Source organism: Nycticebus coucang, chromosome 4, assembly GCF_027406575.1.
Source record: "Nycticebus coucang isolate mNycCou1 chromosome 4, mNycCou1.pri, whole genome shotgun sequence".
Taxonomy (NCBI): Eukaryota; Metazoa; Chordata; class Mammalia; order Primates; family Lorisidae; genus Nycticebus; species Nycticebus coucang.
The window spans coordinates 100,526,959-100,547,223 of NC_069783.1; the positions used below are offsets into that span (position 1 = coordinate 100,526,959).

Consider the following 20,265-nt stretch of genomic DNA (forward strand, 5'->3'; position numbering starts at 1 on the left):
TGAAATTAAAAATTAGAGGAGCAATTCAAAAGTTGGAATTAGAAATTTGAGGAGAAATTCAAAAGTTGTCTCAAGAATTCAACGAATTTAAAGACAAAGCCACCAAAGATTTTGACACACTGAACCAAGAATTTGCAGCCCTCAAAGATCTGAAAAATACAGTAGAATCCCTCAGTAACAGACTGGACCAAGCAGAAGAAAGGATTTCTGACATTGAAGACAAAGCCTTTGAATGCTCCCAAACTCTCAAAGAGGAAGAGAAATGGACAGCAAAAATGGATCATTCTCTCAGAGAACTCTGGGATAATTGGAAGAAGGCTAATATCTGCCTCATTGGAATCCCTAAAGGTGATGAAGTGACCTCACAAGGCACAGAGGCCCTTCTCCATGAAATTATGAAAGAGAATTTTCCAGACATGCCAAGAGATTCTGAAATTCAGATAGCAGACAGTTTCACAACCCCAGCATGACTCAATCTGAATAAGACATCCCCCAGGCATATCATAATTAACTTCACTAAAGTTTATATGAAGTAGAAAATTCTGAAAGCAGCCAGATGTAAGAAATCCATTACTTACAAAGGGAAGAATATTAGAATGACTGCAGATCTCTCTGCTGAAACCTTTGAAGGCAGAAGAGGGTGGTCATCGACTTTTAATCTCCTAAATCAAAATAACTCTCAAGCCCAGATCCTGTATCCAGCTAAACTGAATTTCATTTGTGATGGAGAAATTACATACTTTAATGACATTCATATGTTGAAGAAATTTGCCATAACCAAACCAGCTCCTCAGGATATTCTCAGACCTATCCTCCATAATGACCAGCCCAATCCTCTACCACAAAAGTAAACTTACTCAGAAACTTTTGATCAAACTCCAACTTCCACAGTGGTGAAAGGATTAAAAATGTCCACTGGACTTTTGAAAAACTCGATACACAAAATTTTACCAGACTTATCAATATTCTCCATTAATGTGAACGGCTTAAACTGTCCTCTAAAGAGGCACAAGTTAGCTGACTGGATACAAAAACTTAGGCCAGATATTTGCTGCATACAAGAGTCACATCTTACCTTAAAAGATAAATATAGACTCAGGGTGAAAGGATGGTCATCCATATTTCAGGCAAATGGTAATCAGAAAAAAAGCAGGTGCTGCAATACTATTTGCAGACACAATAGGCTTTAAACCAACAAAAGTAAGGAAGGATAGGAATGGTCACTTCATATTTGTTAAGGGTAATACTCGATATGGTGAGATTTCAATTATTAATATTTATGCAGCCAGCCAGAATACGCCTCAATTTATAAGAGAAACTCTAACAGACATGAGCAACTTGATTTCCTCCAGCTCCATAATAGTCGGAGATTTCAACACTTCTTTGGCACTGTTGGATAGATCCTCCAATAAGAAGCTGAGCAAAGAAATTTAATCCTAACCATCCAACATTTGGACTTAGCAGACATCTACAGAACATTTCATTCCAACAAAACTGAATACACATACTTCTCATCAGCCCACGGAACATACTCCAAAATTGATCACATCTTAGGTCACAAGTCTAACCTCAGTAAATTTAAAGGAATAGAAATTATTCCTTGCATCTTCTCGGACCATCATGGAATAAAAGTTGAACTCAGTAGTGACAGGAATCTGCATACTCATACAAAAACATAGAAGTTAAATAACGTTATGCTGAATGATAACTGGGTCAGAGATGAGATTAAGAAGGAAATTGCCATATTTTTGGAACAAAATGACAATGAAGACACGAATTATCAGAACCTCAGGGTTACCGCAAAGGCAGTCCTAACAGGGAAATTTATAGCACTGCAAGCCTTCCTCAAGAGAACAGAAAGAGAGGAAGTTAACAACTTAATGGGACATCTCAAGCAACTGGAAAAGGAAGAACATTCCAACCCCAAACCCAGTAGAAGAAAATAAATGACCAAAATTAGAGCAGAATTAAATGAAATTGAAAACCAAAGAATTATACAACAGATCAATAAATCAAGAAGTTGGTTTTTTGAAAAGGTCAATAAAATACATAAACCTTTGGCTAACCTAACCAAGAAAAAAAGAGTAAAGTCTCTAATTTTATCAATCAGAAACAACAAAGACAAAATAACAACAGATTCCTCAGAAATTAAAAAAAATCCTTAATGAATATTACAAGAAACGTTATTCTCCAAAATATGAAAATCTGAAGGAAATTGACCGATACTTGGAAGTGTTTCACCTGCCAAGATTTAGCCAGAATCAAGTGGAAATGTTGAACAGGCCTATATCAAGTTCCAAAATAGCATCCACCATACAAAATCTCCCTAAAAAAGAAAAGCCCAGAACCAGATGGCTTCACGTCAGAATTCTACCAAACCTTTAAAGAGGAACTAGTACCTATATTACTCAACCTGTTCCAAAAGGTAGAAAAAGAAGGAATACTACTCAACTCATTCTATGAAGCAAACATCTCCCTGATCTCCAAACCAGGAAAAGACCCAACAAGAAAAGAAAATTATAGCCCAATATCACTAATGAATATAGATGCAAAAATATTCAACAAGATCCTAACAAACAGAATCCAGCAACACATCAAACAAATTATACATCACGACCAAGTCCATTTTACCCCAGGGTCTCAAGGCTGGTTCAATATACGTAAATCCATAAGTATAATTCAGCACATAAACAAATTAAAAACAAAAGACCATGTGATTCTCTCAATGGATACAGAAAAAGCTTTTGATAATATCCAGCATCCATTCATGATCAGAACACTTAAGAAAATTGGTATAGAAGGGACATTTCTTTTTTTTTTCCAGTATCTATAAATAAAGTTTTATTGGCACATAGCCTTGTTCACTGATTTTTTTTTTTATTGTTGGGGATTCATTGAGGGTACAGTAAACCAGGTTACACTGATTGCAATTCTTAGGTAAAGTCCCTCTTGCAATCATGTCTTGCCCCCATAAAGTGTGACACACACCAAGGCTCCACCCCCCTCCCTCCATTCCTCTTTCTGCTTCACTCCCACATAACCTTAATTGTTATTAATTGTCCTCATATCAAAATTGAGTACATAGGATTCATGCTTCTCCATTCTCGTGATGCTTTACTAAGAATAATGTCTTCCACTTCCATCCAGGTTAATACAAAGGATGTAAAGTCTCCATTTTTTTAATGGCTGAATAGTATTCCATGGTATACATATACCACAGCTTTTTAATCCATTCCTGAGTTAGTGGGCATTTAGGCTGTTTCCAATTTTGGCGATTGTAAATTGAGCTGCAATAAACAGTCTAGTACAAGTGTCCTTATGATAAAAGGATTTTTTTTCCAGAAGGGACATTTCTTAAACTGATAGAGGCCATCAACAGCAAACCCACATCCAACATCATATTGAATGGAGTTAAATTGAAATTATTTCCACTGAGATCAGGAACCATACAAGACTGCCCATTGTCTCCACTCCATTCCATTGTAATGGAAGTTTTAGCAATCGCAATTAGGGAAGAAAAGGCAATCAAGGGTATCCATATAGGGTCAGAAGAGATCAAACTTTCATTCTTTGCAGATGATATATTTATATATCTGGAAAATACCAGGGATTCTACTACAAAACTCTTAGACGTGATCAAGGAATACAGCAGCGTCTCAGGTTACAAAATCAACACTCATAGATCGTCGCCTTGATATATACCAACAATAGTCAAGCTGAAAAAACAGTTAAGGACTCTATTCCATTCACAGTAGTGCCAAAGAAGATGAACTTTTTGGGAGTTTATCTAACAAAGGATGTAAAATTTCTCTATAAGTGGAACAATGAAACTCTAAGAAAAGAAATAGCTGAAAATGTTAAAAAATGGAAAAACATACCATGCTCATGGCTGGAAAGAATCCACATTGTTAAAATGTCCATACTACCCAAAGCAATTTAAAATTTTAATGCAATCCCTATTAAAGCTCCACTGTCATATTTTAAAGATCTTGAGAAAATAATACTTCGTTTTATATGGAATCAGAAAAAAAAACTTAAATAGCCAAGTTGCCACTCAAAAATAAAGACAAAGCAGGAGGAATCACATTACCAGACCTCAGACTATACTATAAATTGATAGTGATCAAAACAGCATGGTACTGGCACAAAAACAGAGAGGTACAGTATGGAACAGAATAGAGAACCAAGAGATGAATACAGCTACTTACCGTTATTTGGTCTTTGACAAGCCAATTAAAAACATTCAGTGGGGATGGCGCCTGTGGCTCAGTCGGTAAGGCACCAGCCCCATATACCGAGGGTGGCAGGTTCAAACCTGGCCCCAGCTGAACTGCAACCAAAAAATAGCTGGGCGTTGTAGCGGGCGCCTGTAGTCCCAGCTACTTGGGAGGCTGAGGCAAGAGAATCACTTAGGCCCAGGAGTTGGAGGTTGCTGTGAGCTGTGTGATGCCATGGCACTCTACCGAGGACCATAAAGTGAGACGCTGTCTCTGCAAAAAAAAAAAAAAACATTCAGTGGGGAAAAGATTCCCCATTTAACAAATGGTGCTGGGTGAATTGGCTGGCAACCTGTAGAAGACTGAAACTGGACCCACACCTTTCACCAGTAACTAAAATAGACCCTCACTGGATTAAAGATTTAAACTTAAGACATGAAACTATAAAAATACTAGAAGAATGTGCAGAGAAAACTCTTGAAGAAATTGGTCTGGGTGAATATTTTGAGGAGGACCCCCCGGGCAATTGAAGCAGCATCAAAAATGCACTACTGGGACCTGATCAAACAATAAAGCTTCTACACAGCCAAAAACACAGTAAATAAAGCAAGCAGACAGCCCTCAGAATGGGAGAAGATATTTGCAGGTTATGTCTCCGGCAAAGGTTTAATAATCAGAATCCGCAGAGAACTCAAACGTATAAGCAAGAAAAGAACAAGTGATCCCATCTCAGGGTGGGCAAAGGACTTGAAGAGAAAATTCTCTAAAGAAGACAGACGCACGATCTACAGACACATGAAGAAAAGCTCATCATCCTTAATCATCAGAGAAATGCAAATCAAAACTACTTTGAGATATCACCTAACCCCAGTAAGAGTAGCTCACATAACAAAATCCGAAAACCAGAGATGTTGGTGTGGATGTGGAGAAAAGGGCACACTTCTACACTGCTGGCGGGAATGTACAGTAATACGTTCCTTTTGGAAGGATGTTTGGAGAATATTTAGAGATCTAAAAATAGACCTGCCATTCAATCCTATAATTCCTGGACTAGGTATATACCAAGAAGACCAAAAATCACAATATAACAAAGACATCTGTACCAGAATGTTTACTGCAGCCCAATTCACAATTGCTAAGTCATGGAAGAAGCCCATGACTTCTTCCTATTGAAGAAGTGCCTATTGACCCATAAATGGACTAGCAACCTGTGGTACATGTATACTGTGGAATATTATGCAGCCTTAAAGAAAGATGGAGACTTTACCTCTTTCATATTTACATGGATGGAGCTGGAACATATTCTTCTTAGTAAAGTATCTCAAGAATGGCCGAAAAAGTATCCAATGTACTCAGCCCTACTATAAAACTAATGTATGGCTTTCACATGAAGGCTATAGCCCAGTTATAACCTAAGAATAGGGGGAGGGGGAGAGGGAAGATGGGTGGAAGGGGGTGATTGGCGGGATTACACCTGCGATGCATCTGACAAGGGTACATGTGAAACTTAGTAAATGTAGAATATAAATGTCTTAACACAATAACTAAGAAAATGCCAGGAAGGCTATGCTAACCAGTGTGATGAAAATGTGACAGTCTATAAAACCAGTTTATGGTGCCCCATGATCTCATTAATGTACACAGCTATGATTTAATAAAAAAAAGAAAGAAAGAAAGGAAAGAAAGAAAGAAATTTTAGGTTTCACAGGCTTTTCTGCCTCTTTTTCAGATCCTCTAGCAGCTCCAGCTCACTGTGACTTTATAGCCTTCTCCTCTCCTGCCTTCCTATCTGTTATTTTCTCCACTATGACCAGAACAGTTATAAATACAGAAAAGTTGCAAAGATAGTGCAGGGCATCTGTTCCTTTTTACTCTCTTCTTTTGTGTTAAACAAGTATTGGTAGGTGTATCTTTTTAGTTTTTTTTTTTTTTATTTCAGATTAATATATGAGTACAGATGATTAGTTTGCATTATTTGTTAGGTAAAGTCAACTGTAGGTGTATCTTCACTATTTTCAGTTGTGGTTTTCATTATTTATTTATTCATTTATTTTTAGTGGTTGCTCTTAGAATTGTAATATACATCTTTAATGTATCATAATCTTCAGGTTAGTACCAATTTAAATTCAACAATATATAGCAACTTCACACCAGTATAAGTCCATTTTCTCTCCTTTTGTGGGGTGCTATGATCATCGTATATATTACATTTATGTATATTATAAACTCAACAATACAATGTTATAATTATTACCTTAAACAATATTACATTTGTTAAAGGAATTGAGAAACAATGTCCTGTATTTGCTCACATATTTACCATTTCTTGTGTTCTTTATGCATTTTTGTAGATATATTTTCTTTTATTCAGAATAACTTCTATTGTATTTCTTATAGAACAGTTATGCTAGCAATGAATTATCTCAGTTTTTGTTCATCTGGTAATGTCTTAATTTCACCTTCATTTTTGAAGAAGAGATTTACTGGACATAGTTTTTGGTTGACAGCTGACTTTCAGCACTTTGTAATTCCATGCCTCCACCGTTTCTTATGTGAAGATAGATGTTAATCTTATCCATGGTCCACTATATATGAGAAGCTGTTTTCTTTTGCTGCTTTCAGAATTTTCTCGTTTCTTTTGATTAAAATTGTATGATTATCTGTCTAGGTAAGGAATTTCTTTTTTTCTATGTGAGGATTGTTGGACATCTTAAATCTATGGATTAATGTTTTCCATCAAATTGTTGAGTTTTGGCAGGAGGAATAAAGAGGCTTGACACAGAATCTGTGCAAGGGGACTGAGGAGCTTGCAGGATGGAGTCATTTCAAGCAAACCTTGAGTCTGTATTTATTGTCATAAAGTAGGAAAAAGTAGTTAAAAGTTATCAGGTATCAGGCATAAAGGAGGGGATATGGAATATGTCAGAATAATTCCAACTTACTTTTGCAATCTGCGGACCTTGAGCACAACCTTAGCCTCCAGTGTCAAGAGACCTTCGGAATCCAGAGAATCTTTACCCAAACTATTTGGCCTGCTATTGCCACACCTCACGTATACAATCTATCTTGGTCGGTTTTCTGCCCTTCTGCATGCACACAACTCATGTGCCATTCTTGTGACTCTTTAAGGTCTCTCAAGCAGAAAGACAGTCTATGCTGATAGTCAGGAAATAATTTTTCCTACAAATTGTAAAATTTTTAGCAATTATTTTTCCAAATATTGGATCAGCTTATTTCTCCCTTTTTTTATCCTAGTATAGGTGATGTTATCCTATAGATCTCTGAGGCTCTGTTCCCTTTTCTTCAATACTTTTTCTTCCTCTTCTTCAAACTGGATAGTTTTATTGATTAATCTTTGAGTTCATTGATATATTCTTCTGCCGTCTGGAATCTATTGTTGAGCCCATCTAAGGGACTATTTCATTTTGGTTATTATTTTCTACTTTAGAATTAACTTTTAATTGTTTAAAAGTTTCTGTTTCACTGTGAAGATTCTGTTGAGTCATTGTCATATTTTCTTTAATTGTTTAAGCATATTTATAACATACTTTGAAATCTTTATTAAATCCAAAATCCATGCCCATTCAGAGTCAGTATATATCTACTTCTTTTTCTTTGTCAGTATGAGCTATGTTTTTTTGTTTTCTTCTTTATAGTCCAGTGATTTTTTAAACTAAAAGAGGGCATTTTATATATAGTAGCAATTCTAGATTCTATTTTATTTTTTTTAGGATTATTGTTGTTCATCATTGCCTAGATTTAAACCCTAGAGTTGGTCTCCCCATGGTATGCCAGATATGTCACTACTAAGAGTTTTATTCTTTATATTTTTTTGGCCTGCCTTTTCTAAGGGCTGCTCCTATGATCAGCCAATGTTTTAGGCAGTGCTCAAACAGCCTGAGTCTGTAAGGCTTAAACACCTTCTGCTGAGGGACCTGTGTGTAGGTGGGAGAATGCATCATAATTTGCTGCCGTATCTCAAGTGTCTCTGTGCTTTTACTTCTTGTTGGGCTATCATAAGTTTCCCCCAAGCTGAATAGTTTTCCAGTTTTCCTCTTAGTTCTTCTGTAGTTTTCTCTTTTCCAGAATTTCCCTGTTTAATTTCTGGTTGGCTCATTGCTTGACTAAATCAGGTCCCCAATCTCAAGCTAGTGAAGCTCTCAGCTTACCTTGGTAAAAGTAACCAGTACTGGGCATTAGTCAAAGCAGTAAAAACTGATTTATTCAGGAACTATTTCAATACAGGACAAGAGACCTCAGGATAGAATTATGCTCGATTCCAAATACAGCAAGGACAGCTGGGGATTTATAGCTAAGCAGGAGGGTTGGGGGAGTTGTTGGATGGAAAATTACTAAGAGGAGAGAGACATCAAGAGTAAGTTAACAGTTCTTGTTAACAGGACCTAGGAATTCTTGTTGAAGGCAGGCCAGAGTGATCAGGTATCACCTGAGCGATAATAAGAATGAGGAATTTGATCAGATATTGAACATGATCAGATATCATGGTGGAAGATTCGTGCTAAACTAACTTAGTAGGATTCTCAATAAAACTAAGAGCTGCACAGTCCTGGAGACAAAGCCCAAGGATGAGGCCTACTTGAGGAGAGAGTACAGAGAAGCCAACTACAACTTGGTCAAGGAGAGTTCTTGTCACCTTCTTCATTTCATTCCAACTGAGTCCGCCACTTTTGGCCAGTCATAGGGTGAGTGTCCATTCTGGCAATAAAGCAGCTATTTTTTACAGTCAGCTCCACATTTGTCAATCTGCCCCACCTGCGAACACAGCTGTGGACAGGATACAGCAGCAGCCCTGGGCATTAAGGCCACAGACCCTTAAAATTCTAGCACATTTATTGTCCACCTTTGTTTGATTTCTAGCATCCTGAAATTGTTATCTCAGAAAATACTATCCAGAATTACACGCATTTTTCCAGACAGGGATTCCCAACCTTCTACATGCAGCTGTGATTGGAAGTCTCTCAAAAGCAGTGGTTCTCAACCTTCCTAATGCCGCGACCCTAATATAGTTCCTCATGTTGTGGTGATCCACAACCATAAAATTATTTTCGTTGCTCCTTCATGAAAATAATTTTATGGTTAGGGGTCACCACAACATGAGGAACTGTATTAAAGGGTCGCAGCATTAGGAAGGTTGAGAACCACTGCTCTAAAGGCTCTTGATCAAAGTCTTTTACATATTAAAGAGTTTTGTGAATAACCAAGTGGGCAATACAGAATTCAGTGTTTTTAAATTTCTTTGGCAGTAGAACTCCCTCTTTTTTTCAAGAGCATCCCACATAGTATTTTGCAAAGTTACATGTGCAGAAGACTTTGCAGAGAGGTTGGTAAAATGCAGATTCCTGGGCTCTTACTCCAGATGTTCTGGTTGCATAGATGTAGAGTGCATACCTGTGACTTTAAACAGGTTATGTGAAGACCAAGCAATGACCTTTGTTCAGTAGAATATACTGTTTGTCAAGTTCTCAGACCTCTCCATAAAAGGCATTAACTTCTTTTCACTCAGTGCTTGAAAAGACTGATGTGGAAGCGATGGTGCTACATGTTCACCTTATTTGTTTCAAATTCTTCCTTATGGGGCACATGAAGCTACACCTACCAGTCCAAGGTAACTGGTGAGACCAGATCTAGCCAAAGATATGTGGGCAGAAAGAATGAGTAGATCACTTCCCACCTGTGGCAGCAGAGAGCCCATGTGCAATTCTCTAATGTCTTTCTTCTGCTTTGGTGGCAAGGGTGGTGGCCTTGTCCTATAAAGATTCTGACTTTGATGAACTTCTGTATCCCCGAATCTCGCACAGACTAAAGCTGGCCATAGAGGATAAAGGGCTTTGACCAAGGAGCAAGAAATAAATTTTAAGGTGCTAAACCATTGAGATTTGGAGTTGTTCATTACCACGTCATGAATCTAGCCTATTCTGAGTTAGGGCTTACAGGAAGGGCAACAATGAAATTGCCTTCTGAAGCAGCTCAAAAGATTGAGGCAAGAAAATGTGACTAACAGGCAACCTACAGTCTCAAAAATGAAAGACTGGCATACCACAGTGTCATCAAATCCAGCTCTTTCCTTGGCGAGGAAATATTCACAATCCACAGACCTTTTCCACAGTTGTTAAGGTCTGACCTTTTAAGGAGGAAGCAATACCTTAGGCCTTTTCTAAAGGACAGATGCAATAAAATGTCAATTTACTTAGAACCTGCTATCTATCTACCTATCTAGATAGAACCTGCTTTTGTAAAACCATTTTCAACATCAAGGTGAAAATGGGAGTCTTTCTATTTTAATCTTCAGTTAACCAGCGTATTGCATTAATTATAATCCACAGCCTAACCTCCCAACATCCTTATTTTTTGAGATTTTACCTTATACACAATTTTAACAATATATAAACACTGAGGAGGGAGAATTAAATAGATGGTGTGTTTCATAATAGAAAAAGAATAAACAAAATTAGTAAAATTGCTTTCAGCAGGGAAATACTTAAAGCTCTCTTTGCAGTCTAGGAAAAATATAATTCCAGCTAAATTGGATATAGCTGGTTGTTTCTTAGGTTTAAACAATGAAGGGGACTCTTAGAGATTCACAGCTTCCTCAAGCTTGCCCACTGCCTGCCCACCCTCCACCCGTGCCTGGCGTGAATCTGTCCTTCACCCACCGCACCCCCACCCATCAGAAGAGGAAAATGTGGTGCATGTGTGTTCCTTCTATCACGAAATTAATCAGCAAAAAGTGTGCAGGTTTTAGATTGGAGGAAATTAAAGTCACACTTGTAGCATGTAGAAAAATATTGTGAACCGGTTTGGTGAGGATAACAGATACACTATGAAAGTCAAATCCTCAACCTTACCTCCCTTTGCCTTTATTAACTTTGACATTTGCATGAAAATTGTATCCTGGTTTCCTGGGGGCTCATCTGCTCCTGCTGCTTCCCTTTACCTGAAGGCTTAATCTTCTGTTGGTGACATGATAATCAGTTCTCCCTGCAAGCAATTATGATGTCACAAAGAGGCAATTACACTTCAGGTGAGAAAATAAACAGCTCATACAGATGATCACTTGAAAGTTTTATGATTCTTAATGTAATTTTTTCTTTAAAAGATTTCATATAAGATAATGACTAAGTGTAGCTAAAGAACACACAAGGCAATGGTAAAAGCGGTCCTGCCAGGCCCTGTGCTGCAGTATCTGTACCCTAAATCCTCACTTGACAGTTCTGGGGTCGCTTCTCTCCTCCTCTGCTGTTTCCTGTGAAGTGTGGCTACTAAACCCCCATGGAGACCCATCTGTTGGTTCTTCCTCTTTTAAAGCAAAGGGAACAAAAATTCATTTCATTGGGCGGCGCCTGTGGCTCAGTGAGTAGGGCGCCGGCCCCATATGCCGAGGGTGGCGGGTTCAAACCCAGCCCCGGCCAAACTGCAACAAAAAAAAATAGCCAGGCGTTGTGGCAGGCGCCTGTAGTCCCAGCTGCTTGGGAGGCTGAGGCAAGAGAATCACGTAAGCCCAAGAGTTAGAGGTTGCTGTGAGCCGTGTGACGCCACGGCACTCTACCCGAGGGCGGTACAGTGAGACTCTGTCTCTACAAAAAAAAAAAAAAAGAAAGAAATATCATGGAATGGTACCACGAGTTACTAGAAAAGAACATTTCACTGCCCCCAAATTAGAGAATGTATTTCAGTAAAATACATTTCTCTTTCAGCCAGAGAAAAACCACGCTATTTTTGTTTCTTCAGTGTGTTGGTGTGTGTGTATGTCTGTGTATGGTTTGTTTCATAAGAATGATTCCCAAAGTGTGTACTGTTCTGTAATTTGCTGTTTAATTTGATTATTTGTTGTGAACACCTTTGTATCGCAGTATTACATTTTAAATAAAGGAAGCTCTCTACACAGACCATTTGGGTTTTTTAAATCTTTTTTTTTTAATCTTTATTTTTAGTTTTTCAGCTCTATGGAGGTATAACTGACAAATCAAAATTGTATACATTGAGGGTGTACAGCATGATGATGTGATATATGTACACATTGGAAAATGATGAACACAAGCTAATTAACACAGTTACTTTCGTGTGTGTGTTGTGTGTGTGTGTGTGTCTAGTAAGAACCCTTGAGCTCTTCTCTCTATGCATATTTCAAGGATTTGAGGTATTATTGTTGACTATCATCACCATTGTCCATCGGGTCTCTAGAACTCATTCATAACTGCAAATTTGTACCCACTGACCAATATTTACCCATTTCCTTCTCCTGTGCTGACCCCTGGTAACCATCTGTCTGCTGTCTGCTTCTATATTTTTGACTTTTTAGATTCCACATGTAAGTAAAATCATGGAGTATTTTTCTTCTCATGTCTGGCTTGTTTCCCTTAGAGTAATGTCCTCCAGGCTCACCCATGTTGTCACAGAGATCTTTTTATAAAGGCTGAATTAATATTCTATAGTATATACATACATATATATCATACGTATGTATCTCTCTCATGACACCCCCCCCACAATATCTTTATGCTTTCATCCACCAGTGGACACTTAGGTTGTTTCATATCTTGACCACTGTGAATTTTGCTGCAGGGAACATGCAGAACACATTAGGGAAGCTGTTTTCTATGTGGCTAGCAGGCAATGTTTGATTTTGGCCAATTAGGGTGTTAAAGGCATTTGTTCATCATTTGGCTAAAGACTGCACAAGATAAGTGGGTCAAGACAAGTGTCCAACAGTGACCACACATCAAGTAGGATAGATTGAAGTGGACAGCCACCACTCAGGCCCAGCATGATCTGTAAGGTGCTGAGACCTAGACCATGGCAGCCCAACAGCAAGCTCTGTTCACCCCATCCCACAGCACTGCTCTGACCTCCGTGAGTAGACTCTCTTCCAATATGTGATCACTGTTTTAATTGTCAGCCTTAAAAGGAGCAGTGTGAAGAAGAGGAGGCAAGAGTGATCCTGGGACCACGCTAAACCCATGCTGCACCCGTGTCCAGTGCCTACATCTGGCCACCGCTGTCGTCATGCCCAAGAGAAAGGCTGAAGGGGGTGCAGAAGGAGGGAAAGCCAAGGCCAAGGGCAAACCACAGAGAAGGTCTGCAAGGTTGTTTGCTAAACCTGCTTCTCCAAAGCCAGAGCCCAAGCTTAAAAAGGCCCCTGCAAAGGAGGGAGAGGAGCTGCCCAAAGGGAAAAAGGGAAAAGCTAACCCTGGTAAGGAGGGGAATAACCTGCAGAAAAATGGAGATGCCACAACAGACCAGACACAGAAACCTGAAGGTGCTGGAGATGCCGAATGAAGTGTCACTTCTAGCGACTGCACAGTTTGAAATATTAGTATTTATCAAGTTTAATAAAAACAAGATTTTGTTTTACTTAAAAAAAAAAAAAAAGCTATGTTGTTGGGCGGCGCCTGTGGCTCAGTGAGTAGGGCGCTGGCCCCATATACCGAGGGTGGCGGGTTCAAACCCAGCCCCGGCCAAACTGCAACAAAAAAATAGCTGGGTGTTGTGGCGTGTGCCTGTAGTCTCAGCTACTCCTACTCAGGAGGCTGAGGCAGTGAGCAGTGTGATGTCACGGCACTCTACTGAAGGCAATACAGTGAGACTGTCTCTACAAAAAAAAAAAAAAAAAAAGCTACGTTGTTAGCACACAGAACGCTTCATAGTTGTTTTTGGGGGAAGGAGCATATGTCACTAATAGCATATCTCCAAAGCTAGACTGATGTGAGGAAAACACCTGTCCCTTATAGTTTTGAGGGGCTTCCTCTTGGCTCTCGGCAGGAAGGATTCCTGATGTTGACACACAGATTCTTTGGTAGAAATGCCTTGTGGGATGGAAAACTAATTTGATTTTGTGTCCTATTCTCCCTCTCTACCATCAGAATAGTTGGGACCTGACACCCCCCCCCCAATAATTGGTTACCAGTATGTCAGGGAATCCGTACTTCTCCAGTGACCCTGCTAAGATGGCATCCCTCGAAAGAGCAGCAGTTCCATTTGTAGATTATGGATCTTCAGATAAATTCTGCCATTTTCATTTCATATCCTGACTATCAGGGTTGGCTTGTGAAAAATTGTTAAAACAACATGCTAAATGTGAAATGTCAGCCCTCACTCCAAACTTTCCCTTCTTAGAGCATCAAATAAAGATTTCATAGGGTGAGGCATGGTGATTTACACCTGTAATCCTAGCACTCTGGGAGGCTGAGGTGGGTGGATTCCTTGAACTCAGGAGTTCAAGAGCAGCCTGAACAAGAACAAGACCCCATCCCTACTAAAAATAGAAAAAGTTAGCTAGGCATTGTGATGCATGCCAATAGTCCCAGCTACACAGGAGGCTGAGGTAGGAGGATCACTTAAACCTAGAAGTTTGAGGTTGCTGTGAACTAAGCTGACACTATGGCATTCCAGCCTGGGGTAACAGAGTGAGACTTGGTCCCCCAAAGAAAAAAGACTTTATTGGGTTTTACGGTGGCTTTCTGAGTTTTGTAGACTTGTGCTCTATTGAGCACACTTGAAGAAGGGAGTTTGAAAGTTGTTGTGTACTATTAACATTTGTCTGCCTATGTCCTGCCTGAAATACCATGATTGTTTATGAAAAGTATCTTTAATAAAGCTGCATACAGTTTGTTTTGGGAAAAAAAAAAAACTTAAAAGGCTTCTATATGTGTGGACTCCTTTTAGAGAGTAAAATACCTTAAAGGAAGGAGTGTCCTCTATGAAACTATGGAACTATCCATAGATTCTTAAGAGCTAGTGTAAAGAAGAGGCTCTTATCTACAGGAAGTTGTCGCATTGGCTCTTCCAGATTGTTTTACCATCTGAAGCTACCTGATGGATTCTGGGACAGGGAGTCCCAGACCGTGTGACATGGAGCAGGGAGGAAGGAGCAGGGCCCGCTAGGCCTGGGATGTTAGTGTGAAGACCTCTCAAGAGTGAGAGGTCCCAAGGTGCGAAAACCACAGAGAAAAGGACATTTATAAGACTGCCACTGTGCAGTATGAATTGGATCTCTTTTAAGATTTTTTTGAAGGGATTAAAGGAAGACTGAAATTACTTTTTTTTTTTTTTTTTTTGAGACAAAGTCTCACTCTATTGCTCTGGGTAGAATGCCATGACATCATAGCTCACAGAAACTTCAAACTTTTGGGCTTAAGCAATCCTCTTGCTTCAGCCTCTGGAGCATCAGGGACTACAGGTGCCTGCCACTAGGCCTGGCTAGTTTTTATACTTTTAGTAGATATAGGTCTTGCTCTTGGTCAGGCTGGTCTTGAACTCCTGAGCTCAAGTTATCCTCCCACCTTGGCCTCCCAGAGTGCTAGGATTACAGGTGTGAGCCCCTTGCGATTACTTTTTATATGTTTTTGGTGGCTGGACTCAAATTGTTTCTTTTAGCTTAATAATACTAAGATGAGACTGGACCACATGGAATCCTGGTTTATATGTAGGTTTCTCCTGAAGAGAAACAAATCTCTGGATTGGGTCAGGGCAAACATGTCATGATTCTATTATAGTCTATTTCACATTTTTTTCTTATTATTATTCTCTCACAATTCTATTACTTCAACTAGACACTGACATTTTCCAGAGCAGGGCCTTTACATTATGAATAAATTCCTCCTCTTCTCTCTATTGAGCACATACAGTAATTAAAATAGTCTAGGTGATTATAAAAAAGACTTCTTAATACAATGTCTCCAGATAGAAATTTATTTCTCTTTCGTATATCTGTGAGGGGTGGTTGGGTCTCTCTACTATCCTCAGATTATAGCTCTTTCCATTGAGTCCAAAGGAGCTTCTTTAGCTCTTACCATCCCATACATATCTGAGCCAGCAGGAGGGAGGAATGAGGCGGGGAAGGGAATACTTTTATTTCCAGGGCACAGCCCTGAGTTTGTGCACACCCCTCTGTTCATATCCCCTTTACCAGAACTCAGTCATGTGGCCATATCTGGCTACAAGGTGCTGGGGAGTAAAGCCTTCAGTTGTGGGATTGATTGACCAGCTAAAACATGATCATTATGGAAAAGAAAGCAAATGTCAAGGGAACCCCATGGGTTTTCCAGGGTCCATTTCACACCCAACTTCCCCTCAGAGCCCTCAGGGGTCTCACGGATCTCTCTGCGCTCTGAGGTCCTGCACACTCCACTCCTGGTGTGAGCTTGCTCACTCTGGGTAGTTTTTCTCTATTTCACAGGTAAAGGTTTCATCCCTTACCTTCTGTGTTGTCAGTTATACCATAATCTGCTTTGAAGGCCCTTCATGTAACTGACTGTCTAGTTGTCCCTTTGGGTTACCCCTCAGTACTTAGCACACCACTTGGCACCAACAGGCAGTAAGTACTTGACCAAGATCTTGGGCTTTTAGCAGCACATCTGCAGAGCATGGGATGCTCTAAAGAAACTGGCTGAATCACAGAGGGTTCCTGACTCATGAATGCCTGACTTAACGATTTTTCAACTTTATTATGGTGTAAGAGCCATATGCACTCAGTAAGGGCTGCATTTTGAGTTGTGAATTTTGATCTTTTCCTGAGCTATCCATATGTAGCATGATATTCTTGCATGAAATATTCAACACTTTGTTACAAAATGAGCTTGGCGTTAGATGATTTTGCCCCACTGTAGGTTAATATAACGTAAGTGAGGAGTTTCCCTCAGCCTAACTTATTCTTTTTAGATTTGATTTAAAACATGTAAATTTAAAAAATCAAGGAAAAACTCTGCATGCTAGTTTTGTATTTTTCCTTTAAAAAAAGGAAGAAACTTATTTCCTGCATCTTTTTAAAACTTGACTTTAAGGAGTACCTAATCATTTACTTCAGAAGCGTCCAGGGAGTTATTTAGCAAACCTAACTTTGCTTCAGAAGGAACTCAGCACGATGGAGGAACATGGGATAGGGGATCAGAAATGCCAGGTTGTGGGCACATTCAGTCTAACTGTATGACATCGCTGAGGTCCGTCTTGCCAAAAGAGCAATGCACATGGTCCAGCCTCATAGTTATTATTCCTGTGACCTTGGGGAGCCAGTGACTTCTCTCACCTTTCCTGAAAACCCCAGAGGAGCCCTGCCAGGCCTGGGGGATGATCATGAGGATCAAAGGAAATGCCGAGCTTTAGGTGAAACATTGTTAGAACCAAGAGGAGACGCATCTGCTGGGTGCCATGAGAAGGTATGCGTGTGAATCCTTTTATAACTCCTCAAAAAGCAGTTCTAAAAATAAGGCTGAGTTCCATTCCTAAACTGCACCAGGGCTGCAGGCATGTTCTAAATTATAACAGTTAAACAGAACTCTTTTTGCAATGCACATTTGCAATTAAAGGACCTTGTGTGGAATGGGATTTTACTTTTTTATGCGGTGCTGCTCAAAGAGGATCCTTTCAGTTCTATTCTCAATTGTGAACCGTTTTTTTCTGCTCTCTAAAATGGTCTGTGTACTTCTCACGTTTGAGAAGCCCTGGCTGAAAGATTTGCAGCAGTCCAAGCAGGGCTTGATTTCAGCAGAAGTTTCTCAGGGCCTCTGCATGTGGTGTGGTTGGGAAATTGACTTTTGGAACCTCTTCCAGGCCCTCTGGGAAATGGGAACAGCCACCCTCCACTGTAGGTTTGGTGTTCAGTGACCTAGGGTATCGGAAATAAGCAGAAAGGAAGTCAGAAGTCTTATTTCACTTCCAAATGAGGCACTGTTGTTTGCACTTGGCTGGGTAATTGAGAGCTACTGGCTAATACTTAATGGAAGTGAGTAAGCCATTTCAACTTGGTCATTTGCCGTCCTGAATTACAGCTGGCTAGAAATAAAAGCTGTAAGAGGAGCCTCAAACCACAGGGAGTGGGGCCCACTGGCTGCCTTGCCCAGGTCTGGAAGGCTTGAAGCACTTGACAATGCTTGCTAGCCTTAAGACCAGGGCAAGAAAAAGTGAATTAGATAGAGATGAACGTGCCGTGGGGGCAGGAAGAAATCCTCAAGCAGATGTGTGTAGAAATTAATGATGTAGTGATAACAAATTCCAATGCTCTGTACAGCCACTGTACCAGGGAATGGGCCCCCTGACAACTGTTTGTTTTATGGTGGGAGGAGCCTCCCATGCATGGAAAGAAAATGTAGGAGGTAAAAGCTTTTGGATTTGGAGCACTTGATACGTATGTAAGAGCTCCTCCGGTCTGTTTCCAGAATGCAATTTAATTCGTGCTGCCAAAAGCTTTGGAAGCTAGCCAGGGTCAATATGCATTAAAAAAAAAAGTTAAAGTTCATGTATTTATTTTTTTCCTCCACCTTCTCATTCTCTTTCCCATTTTCTGTCTGTTCCTTCTGCAGAAAAGGACCAGGGTAACTAATGTAAAGCAAAAATAACCACACTCACTCTGGAAGGCTCACTACTAATGGATGCATTTCCCAGAGTTGTCTCCTGACCGCTGCTGTCTGGGTCTAGAGGTTCAGAGTAGGGTTTGGGGAGGCTTACTTCAGAGGCTCAAAAACATTAAAAAAAGCTCAGATCCTATGCCTAGATGCTCAGACAGGCTGATGATCGGCTTTTCAAAAGCATTATTTGTAGCAAAGGCGAAGAAAATAAAATGAGAAAGACACCATTTTGATGACCATGACAATGTTGTAATATTTAAAAGTGACACCAAAGTACAAATTCTGTAATGTGGAGAAGAGATTTCCTGGTGGAAAATAATAGTGCAGTGAAGTAGAGAGAATTGCAGGATTTGGCATTTGAAGACCTGGGTTCAGTTCTTAGCTGGGCCACATTTCAGCCAAGAGAGATTTACAAGTTGCCACGGTTGTTGAGGACATTCAGGCTTGCTTTGTATTTTTCCTGCCGCAGGCCTACATCAGCCATTTTACCAAGGAATCCTTGTTCCTCTTGATGGAGAATGATACTTGGAAACCAAGATCTGGGTGTACTCACTGCTGCAGGGCCTCATTGTTTCTCCCTTTCAGTGGAGAGAGGTTAGGGATATATTTAAAAACTTGTGAATGCATAATGATACCCTAAATTCAAACACAGTGCAAACTCATGGCCGTGTTCTTCCTCGACACCCCACATGCCCTGTTTGTCTTTCTCTTCTCCCTTGCTCATTTGCTCCATTCTATGACAGGTTCAAAATATTTCAGAATCATTTATAACAACACCATACCAACAACAAAATCCTAGAATCAAGATTTCTCTGTAGTTCTTTTCCCCTTAGAATAAATCCCACTTAAGAATGTGTTCTGTGTTTAAGTTACACAATAATTTTTTTGTCAATTCTTGTTACCAATTTGACAAATAGTATGACCATTTGTGTTTATACAATTTAAGAGTGCTTTAAATTACATTCGATTTAATTTTATTCTTAAATATGAGAAACAAATAAAACTGCATAAAAGGTAACAGTCATTCCCATTCCTTATCCCCTATGCCTCACCCATATCTAATCCCAAGTTTTACTGGTTTATTATTTAATCTTCCTGTGATTCTTTTGAAAAAAAAAAAAGTAATACATAACTGTTTGCTTAATTCCCCTTCTTTTATACACAAAGTCTAACAAATTATTTACACTTCCTATGTTAATTTTTCTCTTAATATATTTAAAAAACAACTACCTATTGGTTCACAGAGTTCTTTAGCATTCATTGCTCACAGCTGCATGGGATTCCTTTGCATGAATGGACCCTAGCTTATTCAATCAGTCTTGTAAAGGGGGAGATTTAGGTCATCATCAGTATTTTGCTCTTTTAAATAATTGCACAATGAATAACCATCTAAATTTCCTGTTTTATATTGGTAGAGATGTATGTGTCCTAAAAGTAGGGTTGCTGGGTCAAAGGGTAAATGCATGTCTAATTGTATTAGAGGTTGAGTGTGATGGCTCATACCTGTATTTGTAGCATTCTAGGAGGCCAACTTGGGTGGATTGCCTGAGCTTAGGAGTTCAAGACCAGCCTGAGCAAGAGTGCAAACCCATCTCTATTAAAGTAAAATAGAAAAAACATTGTTGGCAGGTGCCTGTAGTCCTAGCTACTCAGGCCCAAGAGTTTGAGGTTGCTATGAGCCATGACAC

At 39.5% G+C, this 20,265-nt stretch overlaps 1 protein-coding gene across 1 annotated transcript; it reads left to right on the plus strand.

The window, feature by feature from the left end:
• The first annotated feature begins 13,241 nt into the window (after window positions 1-13,241).
• On the plus strand, window positions 13,242-13,514 carry LOC128583684 (non-histone chromosomal protein HMG-17-like). The gene has a single exon (XM_053588138.1). The coding sequence runs from the start codon at window positions 13,242-13,244 to the stop codon at window positions 13,512-13,514; it is 273 nt and encodes a 90-aa protein (XP_053444113.1).
• The last annotated feature ends 6,751 nt before the right edge of the window (window positions 13,515-20,265 follow it).